The sequence below is a fragment of the Sorex fumeus genome, unplaced genomic scaffold, assembly GCF_029834395.1.
Source record: "Sorex fumeus unplaced genomic scaffold, SorFum_2.1 ptg000007l, whole genome shotgun sequence".
Classification (NCBI taxonomy): Eukaryota; Metazoa; Chordata; class Mammalia; order Eulipotyphla; family Soricidae; genus Sorex; species Sorex fumeus.
Window position 1 is genome coordinate 10,500,943 of NW_026606064.1, and position 11,558 is coordinate 10,512,500.

At 58.9% G+C, this 11,558-nt stretch overlaps 1 protein-coding gene across 3 annotated transcripts in view; it reads right to left on the minus strand.

The window, feature by feature from the left end:
* The window catches only part of PRDM11 (PR/SET domain 11), a 95,765-nt gene that overhangs the window by 50,127 nt on the left and 34,080 nt on the right, over positions 1-11,558 (minus strand). For 2 of the 3 annotated variants that reach the window (XM_056138311.1, XM_056138333.1), the window contains exons 2-4: positions 6,278-6,402; positions 5,858-5,961; positions 5,045-5,307 (exon numbers count right to left, since the gene is read on the minus strand). In XM_056138311.1, the coding sequence (XP_055994286.1) occupies positions 5,045-5,307; positions 5,858-5,961; positions 6,278-6,396 (486 nt within the window). In that variant the 5' untranslated portion in view covers positions 6,397-6,402. Of the gene's footprint in view, positions 1-5,044; positions 5,308-5,857; positions 5,962-6,277; positions 6,403-7,150; positions 7,434-11,558 lie in introns of those variants that run through there. The other variant, XM_056138322.1, reaches the window with a different exon arrangement.

Consider the following 11,558-nt stretch of genomic DNA (forward strand, 5'->3'; position numbering starts at 1 on the left):
TTTGGGGTCACACCCAACAATGCTCAGGATTACTCCTGACTTGCTCTCAGGAATTATTCCTGGAGGTGCTCGAGGATTGAACTTGGGTTGGCAGTGTGCAAGGCAAACGCCTACCCCACTGGATTTGGGCCCTCGTGTCTGAATTTAAAAAATAATTTTTTTTAATTTTTTTTTGCTTTTTGGCTGGAGCCATAGCACAGCGGTAGGGCGTTTGCCTTGTGCGCAGCCAGCCTGGCCGAGCCGGGTTCGATTCCTCCGCCCCTCTTGGAGAGCCCGGCAAGCTACCGAGAGTATCTCGCCCACACGGCAAAGCCTGGCAAACTCCCCGTGACGTATTCAATATGCCAAACACAGAACAACAAGTCTCACAATGGAGACATTACTGGGCCCGCTCGAGCAAATCAATGAACAACTAGAGGACAGTGACAGCTTTTTGGGTCACACCTGGCAATGTTCAGGGGTTACTACTGGCTCTGCACTCAGGAATTACTCCTAGCAGTGCTCAGGGGACGATATGAGATGCTGGGAATTGAACCCGGGTTGGCCGCGTGCAAGGCAAACGCCCTACCTGCTGTGCTATTGCTCCAGCCCCTCGTGTCTGAATGTTTTAAGTCCTCTCCTTGGCCTCTGAATAAGCTCCCTCTGTCTCTCTGCCCTTCACCCCACCCCCTTCCACTTCTTAAGGGTTATGGTTTCATTCCCGACCTCAGCTCCAACCCCTTACTGGGGGCTCCCACACACCCACCCCGCCATCCTCGGGCACCAGCAGAGTATCTGGAGTGTCCTTTCAGCTCTGACTCCTCGTCCCTGGCTGTTCCATCTCTGACACTGCCCCTCACGGGTGCCCCGTCCCCCACTAACTTTTCACAGAGCCACTGTTGGTCTGGACAGCAAATCCCACAGTCGCTGAAGCAGCGCATAGACTGAGAGTCACGTTCCTTCCTGGGTCCCGGGAATCAAGAAGGGAATCCAGGGCAACTCAAGGCAATGGCTGTGGACAGTGCCCAGTAGACTGTTCTCCCCAGGACAGCGCTGCCCAGCCCGGCAACTCTCCACACCCAGTTCCTTGAGGTCTTCCAGAGCCCCTAGGACTGGCCTGATTGATGCATGGGCCGTCCCCCTCTGGCACAATTCCACTCCCAGGGGCTGTGCAGTTCCTGCTGGCCTCCCTGTCCTGGGGTGATCCACCCACCCCCTAGCTGCCTCATTAGCATAACAAAAGAAAAATCTCACTTTCCAAACAGGAAATTCCAACTTTCTAGAAGTCCTGAGCCAGGAACCCCAGAGGAGTTAGAACTGGTAAAGGGTTGGAGCGGAGGTTAGGGATGAAACCATAATGTTTCTGAACCTATGACACTGACAATGTCCTGGCCTGGAAGCCACTGGCCCTCACTCAGCTGCTGGGTCTCAACAGGGTGGGCAGACGCTGACCACTAGGCCAGAACAGTCGGGGCGGGGGGGGGGGGGTGTTCCAAAACACCAAGCAGCACCCCTGGTCTCTGCTTTGGAAAAGCCACTAGAAGAGCAACCACCCCAACCCCATCCCCCCTCCCCACACACACACTCCCCACCTCAGAGCTGGGCAGACGGCAAAGTCTCCCCAAATGTCCCAGGGAGAAAGAGGGTAAAAGCACTTGTACCCGAGCCTCACATGGGGCCACGGCTCATGCTAGACTGGCCAGTGGCCTCCTATCTGGCATTCCCTCCCAGGGATACCTCCGAGCCCTTCTCTGACCTGATGCCCAAGTGCATCCCAGAATCTCTCCCGCTGACCACACAGGCCTTGCTCCCTCTCAGGCTGCTCTTTGGCGCCCCCTGCAGGAGGACTGAGGTCCCTTTTGGGGCCCCAAACAGGGCTGAAGTTCCTCCTAGAAGGGTCCTGGGTCCCCCCACCAGTGGCTTAAGCTCCCCTGAGGTGGCCCCCATGCTGCCCCGCTGACCACCTGTGCGCAGGTGACACACAAAGGAACTTCTCCAAACAAACCTGACCGCAGCTCGGCTCAGTCACTCTGATACTCTTACTTGCCTCCAAACCCAATGCATCCTAAATCAGATGCGGGTCCTTCTAGAACCCTGGGGGTCGTGTGACTTCCCTGATATTCTTGTTTTTTGTTTTTGTTTCAGTGCAAAGGTACTGTTACCTGTTTGGAGGGAAAGAAGCCGGGACTGGCCCCGCACTTCTCTCCCTGGCTTAGAAGGATGAAGCTAAATTCCAAGTCGCATCTCTCATGCCTCAGCCCCCAGCCCAGAGCTCGGTGTCCGTGTCTCTGCCTGTACCCGAGCCCAAGTCTCCACCAGGACCCCAGAGCATGACTACGGCCCTCTCGCAGGGCTGTGGGCAGCCACTCCTGGACTATTCCCGCTCTTCTGACAACAGTGTCCAGTCTGTGGCCAAAGTCATCCTTTCTGAACACACACAAAATCTTCAAAATGTTTTCAAAGAACCAAAGTCCCTGTTTGGTCCCTGGGGCCCTGGGTGACCAGGCCCATCTCTTCCAGGGCCCTGCGTTATCTCCAGGCATCTCCTGGCCTCGTCCTGCTGTCGAGATGGGCCTGCTGCCTGCTGCCCTGGGCCCTGGTCACGTGTGCCCACCACCCACAGGCCCTCCCAACCTCTGCCCGGTGACATTTCCCGCCACCATCACCTCGTGGTCTGGGAACCTTTCCCAGCATCCCCTCAATTCCCTGACCATCTCTCTGCAGCCTCACAGCTCTCTCCTTCCAGAGTTGTCCTCTTACATGCATTTATCCGATTTCTTCATTTTCCCATCCCCCCCTCCACATTCTGATCCAGGAGGGCAGGGCTGACAGCTTGTCAGATCCACTTTGGAGTTCCCTGGGCCAGCCCCAGGCTTGGCAAAAGGACTCCCTGCAGAAAGGGCCGGAAAGAAGGGTCCGTGGGCTGCACACATATTTTGTAAGTGGGAAGTTTGATCCCCAAAACCACATGGTCCCCTGAGTACTACAGGAAGCAACACCCATGTACCAAGCCGGGTGTAGCCCCTGGGCATGGCTGCATGTGGACACCAAACAGTAAGAAGTGTTTACTGGCTGGAGCACCCGTTTTGCATGTAGGACCGCTGGGTTAGATGCCCCAGCTGCACACAATGCCCAAGTACAGCAAGGAGCACTGCACCCAGGAGCAGCCCTCAGCACCACTGAGTATGGCCTTAACATTTAAAGAAGAAATTTATTTAGCGAGATTGGTTCACAGGCTAAAGGCATGTTTTATATGCAGGAAGCCTGGGTTCAAGCCCCAAAACTGCAAGAATTCCTCAGAAGAGAACCCCCAGTAGGATCCGAGCAACCCCGAGTACAGCCCCAAAACAACAAAGTATTTAATGAATCAGGAATGTGTCTCCCTACCCTGAGCCAGTGGCTTTCAAATCCACAGCACCTGTTTACAGAAATTTTCCCACCAGTTCTACTGGTACTACTGCCAGGGGCCAGAGAGATAGCACAGTGGGTAGGGCATTTGCCTTGCACACAGCTGACCTGGGTTTGATCCCCAGTATCCTATACAGTTCCCCCGAACATTGCCAGGAGCAATTCCTGAGTGCAGAGCCAGGAGTAACCCCTGAACAACTCCTGGGTTGTTCTGGTCCCTACAGAAAAAAAGAAATTTATAAAAGTTACTACTGCCTCCCTTCTGGTCTTTACTGCTGGGCACAGGGCAGAGCTGTCCATCAAACAGCCAGGCCTTCCCCTAACTGTCCAGACTCCCATCTCTCAGCCGGATTCCCCACCCCCCCCCCCAGAGTCAGCACTGACACCCTGCCGTGGAAACCCCACTTCTCCACCTCCATAGCCCACCCTCAAATGCATCCTGGGCATTCTCTCCCGCCTTAATCTCTCTCAATGGCATCCACCTTGGAGTATCTGAGTTTAAGCCACGCCTCTGTGTTACCTGAGCAGCCCCACACTAACCTCTGACCTAGAACCCCGACTCTCCCCGCCACCCTCTAACTGAGTCACACCCGGGGCTGAGATGCACCCCCTGGGCCCAGCCCACCCTGAGGACTCTGGGGCCCGAAAGGCCAGTGGGAGCTGGGCTCAGCCCTTATCCTGTGCTCTGGTTCCTACACACACACACACACACACACACACACACACACACCCCATAAGGTTGTCACCACCACACAGACTTCTCCCAAGGCCTTCTCACCCAGCTCCTAGATCTGTGGAGAGCATCCCCACCCGGCTTCAGGAACTGCCACCCATTCTCCAAGTCGCAGCTTCACCCCTACTCCAAACCCTCAGTGAGGCAACAGCACCCAGAGCAGGGCCAGGAAGATCCACAGAACCTTTCAGACCGACTCGGGTCTCTTTACCCCCCATTCAGTCAGGATTCTCCAGTCCCAGAGTGGCACAGAGAGGCTAAGGGATCTGTCCAAGGTCACGACGGATGAACAGCCGAGCGGCTGGGCTCTGGCCGGGACCCATCACCTGGGCACAGCCGCCTCCGCGTTCCACGTGTCTGGTGCTTCCCCATAGCAGCACAGAACCCTCGGGTTTGATCCCCTGAGTGCAGCCCCACAGTTTTCTTCTTCTCCTTCTTCTTTGGTTTTGGGGACCACACTGGAGGCCAGGGGTTTCTCTCAATTCTGTGCCCCGTGAGTGGCTTCCAGGGATGTTGGAAGGGGCCAAGGCACCCTGGGGATAGAAGGACCCAGAGCCCCTGCATGCAAAGCACGTGCTCAGCTTGTGGCATCCTCTCTCTAAAGCTCAAAATCTCGGCCTCACCCAACTCCAGAGGGGGACTCAGGAAGACCCTTCATCAATGCCAAGAGGGGCCAGCTACACATGAGGGCTCACGGGTAACCGCTGACTCACCAGCCAGCTCGGCTGCCCACCTGGCGTGGCCCACAGCCACCAAGACTCCAAAACACCAAGCAAGGGGACAGCCAGATCCACTCTCCCCGGGTCCGGAAGTGAGGGTCGTACAGCAACCTGCACCAGGGGGTCCGGCTCCCTTTGCAGGTTTCTTTCCCTCTGTCCATCTGTGTCGTCTCCCCGGCACTGCCCAAGCCTGGGGGCCACTCACCAGCCATGAGAAGAAGCCGGCCGACTTGTCCTGCGTGGAGAGCTGTCCCTCGTAGGGGCCAAAGATGTGGCCCTTGGGGATGACCTCATTTATGCAGCGGACATCGCTCTCCCCACTGGCCTCTTTGACCACCTCCATGCCCTGCGGGAGGGTGAGGGCGGCCCGGTCCGGGATCCCCACGGGCACCGGTGTGTCCGTCACGAACACCGGGGGCCCGTGGTTTGGGCACTCATCCACAAAGTACTCCTGGCAGGACTCGCAGACTGGAGGGGGGAGGAGAGAGAGAGAGAGAGAGAGAGAGAGAGCCTCAGTGGGGGCGGGGAGAGAGATACCCTCCCCCTCCCAGCCCTTCCCCAGTCTCCTGTCCATGGCAGCAGGCTGCATCTTGCCCCCTGCTGGGGACTCCCAGGGCTGACTCCCCTGGAAATCCCACAGCCCTTGAGTTTACAGCACCAGTTACGCATTGCCCGGCCTTAAACACACCTCCCAGAGCTAAGGAGGCCAGGAGCTCCCTTTGTCTCCCGTTCTCTGAGAGATCAGAGAGCCGAACTGCAGAGCCAGATGGGCCTGGATTTGCGGGTGACCGTGAGTGGGGGCGGGTGCGCTGAGGCCCAAGACGGGGCACTTCACTTAACCCTCTGCGAACCTCAGTATCCACACCTGGGTAATGGGACCAGTCATAGCCAGCTCAAGGGCAGATGGGAGGCTTGGTGGAGGCCAGAACTTTGTCTGTGCCGGAAGGCAAGAGTTGGTGCAAAACTGGGGGGCAGGGGAGGTACCCGGGAAAGAGGAGCTCAGGCAGGGCCCACTTACACCAGAAGTCCACTTGCTGGAAGCTTTTGGGCATGAGGAGGTCTCGCTTTCCCTTTAGTTTCTTGGGCTCCACTTCCATGGCCGAGGAATCTGGTCTCCTGGTGCTGCCCAGGTAGCCGGGGAAGAAAGCAAAAGTGTCATCAGTGGGGACGCAGCTGGTGGCCATCCGAGCCCCAGCCAGCTACGCTTCACGGCCAGAGCAGGGCAATTAAGGCCAGGCAGGAGCCCCGAGACAAGACGGGACTTCTTTCGGTCCCCAGCCGGGGTTTCTCACCAGCCTGTGCTCACGGGGGTGGAGTGTCAGGAGCTGCTGGGGGCAGGTGAAGGGAAGATGGGCTAGGACTGGTGAGGGTGTCTGAGGGTCTCCCCCCCCACGCCCCCTCTCCCCAGCCCAGCCCTTACCCCCACACGGGGCCTCACCAGGGCTGGCCATACTCCTGGTCGCGGAGCGGGGAGCAAACCTCCGTCTTCACCACCGTCACCATGTCCCCCACGGCCGCCTTGGTCTGCGCCAAGCACTCCTTCATGTTCTCAGTCATTCTGTCCTGGGGACGTGCACAGGAAGAAGAGCAGAGAGAAGAGGGGTGAGTGGGGGCGAGGGCAGCAGGGCTGGGGGGTGGGGGTGGGTGGGGGAGTCCTGTGCAGCTAGGCGGCATACCCTCCCTGCCATCCCCAGAGGAAGCGCTGGAGAACACAGACAACAAAAACAGCTGTGGCCTGGCCAAGAGGAAATGCCATTTCTATCCGGGGCTGGTCCTGGGGACACTGAAGCCACCAGCCCCCCTGGGGTCAGGAGCCGAGGGATTGTCAGAGACAGCTCAGGCCTGGACGCAGGGGTAAGTAGGAATCAGAGCTGGGACCCCCCAAGACCAACTGCCAAGGTATGAGGAGCCAGCAGGGGCCTCTGTGCAACTCTTAAGGGGGCGCGCAGCGGGGAGGGGTGGCCACAAGTCCAGCTGGGGCGCAAGGAGGAGTGGGGGCGGGACAGGAGGCTGGGGATGGGGGGGGGGCCGCTCCTGCCTGGCCAGCCAGCAGCCCTCACCCCAGGTCCCAGGGCTTGCCAGGGAATGCGGCCAGGCCCGATTTGCCAGCTCACAGCAGGTACAGACAGAGCTCAGGGGGTCCCAGGATGGGCCAAGCCTGACTCCAAGCCCCACCTCTCCTCTCTCCTCTCTTCTCTCTCTCTCTCTCTCTCTCTCTCTCTCTCTCTCTCTCTCTCTCTCTCTCTCTCTCTCTCTCTCCTCTCCTCTCCTCTCTCGCTCTCTCTAGGGGTCTCCCCGACCCTCAGCTTACCGCCCTCCTCCACCAACCGCGCCGGGGCGTCAGCCCCTCCCTCGGCACCCCAGGGTCCTCATGCCAAGCCCGGGTCACTCTTGGCGCGCCCCGGGCCAGCGCGCAGCTCTCTCGGGCGGGCGGGCAGGGAGCGCGCTGGGCCCCGGGACTGGGCGAGCGGCGCGTGTGACTCACTACCCGGGGCCCCGCTGGCCACACCCCTGCGCCTCGGCTAATCGGCCCCCTGCTCCCCACCGGGGCCCCAGAGCCGCCGGCGGCAGGGAGGGAGGGGTGCGGGGGAACAGGCCGGCCGGCCCCCCTCCTGCGAGCCTGCGGGGGCCGGGGGGCGCGCGGAGGGGGCGTGGGCTGGCCGGGCCGCGCGGGCCCCCCGGAACGTCCCGTCGGCGTGGCCAGCGGGGGTGGGCGGGGTGTTGTGGGTGGGTGGGTGGGGGGATGAGCGCGCGCGGGCGGGCGGGCGCGGGGCTCCGGGGGTCCGGGCGGGCGCGGGCTCACCAACCTTCCCGGCGGGGCGCTCCCGGCGCGCCCGCCCGGCCCCCGGCCCCCGCCCCCGGCCCCGGCATTCCTTGCGGGGGCATGTGGCTTCTTGCCGGCCCCGGGGGCACGCAGTTGGCTGGCGGCCGGGAGGGGCCCCGCCTGCGAGGAATTCCAGCCCCTCCCGCGGGCCGCCGCCCCCACGCGCGTTGGGGGGCTCCGGGCGGGCGTGCGAGCGCGCGCGCGGCCTGGGGCGAGCCGCGGCCCCCACCCCCCCGGCCCCCCACGGGCTGTTTCCCGGTCCGCCTTAAAGGCCACCGTGGCCGGACAGCCAGCCGCGGGTTCCCGGACCTCTCTGGGGTGCGCCCCGCAAAGCCCACCTGGGGGCCCTTCTCTCCTCACCTGCCTGGTCTAGGGCGGACCGAGAGGAGTGGGGGAGGGGAGGGACTGGGCGACGGCTAGGGGCTCCCTGCTGGGTGTTTGGGGAACCGCCTGCTGCTTCCCCCTGGCCGCGGGGAGTGGGCCCCAGGAGGAAGGCGGGGGTGAGGCACTGCAAGGCAGGCACCTTGGGCCACAAGAGACTTGCTCAAAGTTAGGCATTCCTCACGGAGTCGCGATCCGAACCTGGGCTTCTCCTCTGGGAAGCTCAAGAAACCCCAAATCCGTGCATTATGTCGGGCCTGGTGCACTTCTAAGCCTCAGCCCATCTCTCTCCAGGGGAATCTGAGGGGGGGGGGTCGTCTTGGGGTAGTCTCCCTAGGCGGGTCTGCAGGTGAGGTCACAGGGCAGATGGACCTGTCTGGGATCCCTGAACGCCCTCCCCCACTTCCAGCCCCGCCCTCGCCCCCCCCCCAAGCTCATCCACACACATCCTGCATCAGAAGGGCCTAGTCAGTGATCAGAAGCCTCCCAGCCCCCCAAAACCCCACCACTGCCTGCCTTCCCACTGCCACTGATGGGCTCTGCATGCTGGGCCATGTCCCCTGGTCCAAGTCCCCTCCCTACCCCCATTCCGATGGCAACACTCCCACTCCACTCCGTGGGTGACTGTATTTGGAAACAGGACCAGTGAGACGAAGGTGTTGGGAGGGGAGGGGAGTGGGGGGTCCCTCTTTCCTAACAACTACCAGCAGGAAAGGCCAGCCCTGCAGACACTTTCTATCTGCAGTAGCCTCCGATGGCTCGGGAAGGGCCCGGTCCTATGGTGCTAAGACATTGCCTGTCCTGGGGCCAGGGACATAGCAGAAGCCCCTGAGCATTGCCTGGTGTGGCCCCAAAGCAAACCCACAGCAAAAAAATGATGGTTCCTCCATGTTTCCTCCATGGGTTTGAGTCATTTGCTACAGCAACTCCCAGAACTCAGAAAAGCGCTTCACTGACCAGACCCCCAGGTTCTTATCAAAGGATAAAATATAGGAAAAGCTAATGGAAGGCATACCCAGGGCAGGGGTGGGGGGGATGGGGGGCTTCCCAGCTCAGGCTCAGCCCTCCCACTCTCCACTGTCCACCAGCTCGGAACCTGACACTCTTCTAGCACCTTCATTATACAACCAAGACTGATTCACTGGCCACTGGTGTTCCAACCACAATCCCCAGCCCCTCCCTGCTCCACAGAGGTCATGGTAGGCAGGAGTAGAAAATCCAACTCTCAGGCAACTCCAAGGGCTGATGGCCGTGGTTTGCATGTGAGAACCCTGGGTTCAATCTCTAGTACCGCATGATTCCTGGCACTGCACTGCACAGTCCCAGAATATGATGGGTGCACATCCCCCACCAAAAGGAGAGAGAGAGAGAGAGAGAGAGAGAGAGAGAGAGAGAGAGAGAGAGAGACTAAAAAGAAAAAAGATTCCAAGCCGAGAGAGGGAGAGAGAGAGAGAGAGAGAGAGAGAGAGAGAGAGAGAGAGAGAATAAAAAGAAAGATTCCAGATTCCAATCCTGGAATCACAAGGTTGGTGCCATTGGCAATCAGTCACCATCCCTGAGGGACTTTCCAAAGTTGTCTCATTCATATAAAAGCCTTCTTACTTAAGAAATCCCCACGGTTTGAAAAGTATTGAGCCTGCAACCCTGAAGGAAGATCAAATATACATAAGAAATATATTTTGGCCATCGGGATGATCAATAAATACTTTCCTTATGTTGCCAGAGAGATAGTACAGGAATTAAAGCTTTGCCTTGCAAAAGGGCGGCCCTGGTTGAATTCCCAGCACTGCATATGGTCCCCCGAGCCCCGCCAAGAGTAGAGACAGGAGTTAAGTGCTGAGCATCACCAGATGTGGCCCCAAGACAAAAGCAAAGAGAAGCCTTTTCTTCTAAATCATGTTACCGCGCAGCCCTAGCTCACTAATCCAGTGGTTCATCTATCTGATTGCGCTGTGCTTCCATTTCTTTAGCTGGAAAACACTGGAAGCTCCCTCTGTAGACAGGTGTTGCTGAATTGACCTGACAGGGGAACTTTGGAGGTGGCTAGCACAATCTCTGACCATGGACTTGCCTGTGAAGACAGCTCATCAGCGGGGCCAGAGCAACAATACAGTGGGGAGGACACTTGCCTTGCACGTGGCCGATCCGGGGTTCAGTTCCCCAACATCCTATAGGGTCCCCCAAGCATCTCCAGGAGTGATTCCTGAGTACGGAGCCAGGAGTAATCCTTGAGCCTCGCCAGATATGCTCCCCCCACCCCCCAAAAAAAAACTGAAAAGAAAAAGAAAGCAAGCTGATCAGCCTCGGCCTGGAGCGCATGCTCTGCCCGCAGGAACTTGGATAGATCCCTGCGCAGTATAGTCCCTGAGGCGTTACAGGAACAAACCCCCAAGTGCAGAGCCAAGAGGGGCTCCTGCAGCACCCTGGGGAAGCCCCCCAACACACACACACGCGCGCGCTGCGTGCGCACGCGTGCACACTCTGCAGCCCTGCCAAGCCCTGTGCCACACTTAGGAATGTCTACTGCTAGCATGAATAAGTCATAAAAAGTAGTTCCCTGTATAAGAAGTGGGGCTGCCCAAAAGCCGGGCTGACCACCACTAACCCTGTGGCCAGCACTGCCATCAGGGCTCACTGGAGACCAGCATGGCGCTGGGTCATTGCCCTAAAGGAGGTGCTCACTCTCGGGGCCATGCACATGCAGGACTGGATCCAACCGGCCTAGTAGTGCCCCCTTAAACTTTGTACCCCAAGTGCCTTGCTAGCCTTAACCTGTTGGCAGCCTTGCCCTCACATAGCATTTGCTGAATACATATTTGTCAAATGAATCCGTGGCCCAAGGACCCGGGTCTTTATTCACTGCCCATGCCTGTCGTAAGTCATGCTGGCCCCATTGGGGATCCCCCTACTCTGGAGCAGGAGAGATAGTATCGGTACAGCAGCACTTGCACATAGCCCAGCACCATTCATGATCTCCTGAGCACTGCCAGGAGTGATCCCTAAGCACAGAGCCAGGGAATAGCCTCTGAGCACTGACGGTTGTGGACCAACACCCTCATCCCCCTCCCCCCCCCAAAAAAAAGAGAAAATCTGCTCTAAGAGATAATCAAAGGGAAGATAGCCAAAGGAGTGACTGTCTGGGACATCTTCTCCAGGAGATTCTCTCAGTGATCTCTGCCAGGCAAGGTGGGCGTAAGGTGGCCTGAGAGGTGGCAGGGACAGGGGGAGCCAGAGGGAGACTAGCTCCTGAGGCCTGACGGCCCTGGCGAATCACATATGCAAAATCTACTTCGAGAGCATCCGTGTGACTGGAGCAAGCTGCTGCCACTCACTTGGCCTCCATATCTTCCTGCCTCAAATGCAAACACTCCTGCTCACCAGGAATCAGGGAGTATGTCCAGAAACCCCCGAGCACAAGGCCATGTGAGAGTCAAGCACTGCAGATCTTCAGGGATACTCACTAATGCTCACTGGGGGCAGAAAGAGAGAGAGAGAGAGAGTGAGAGAGAGAGAG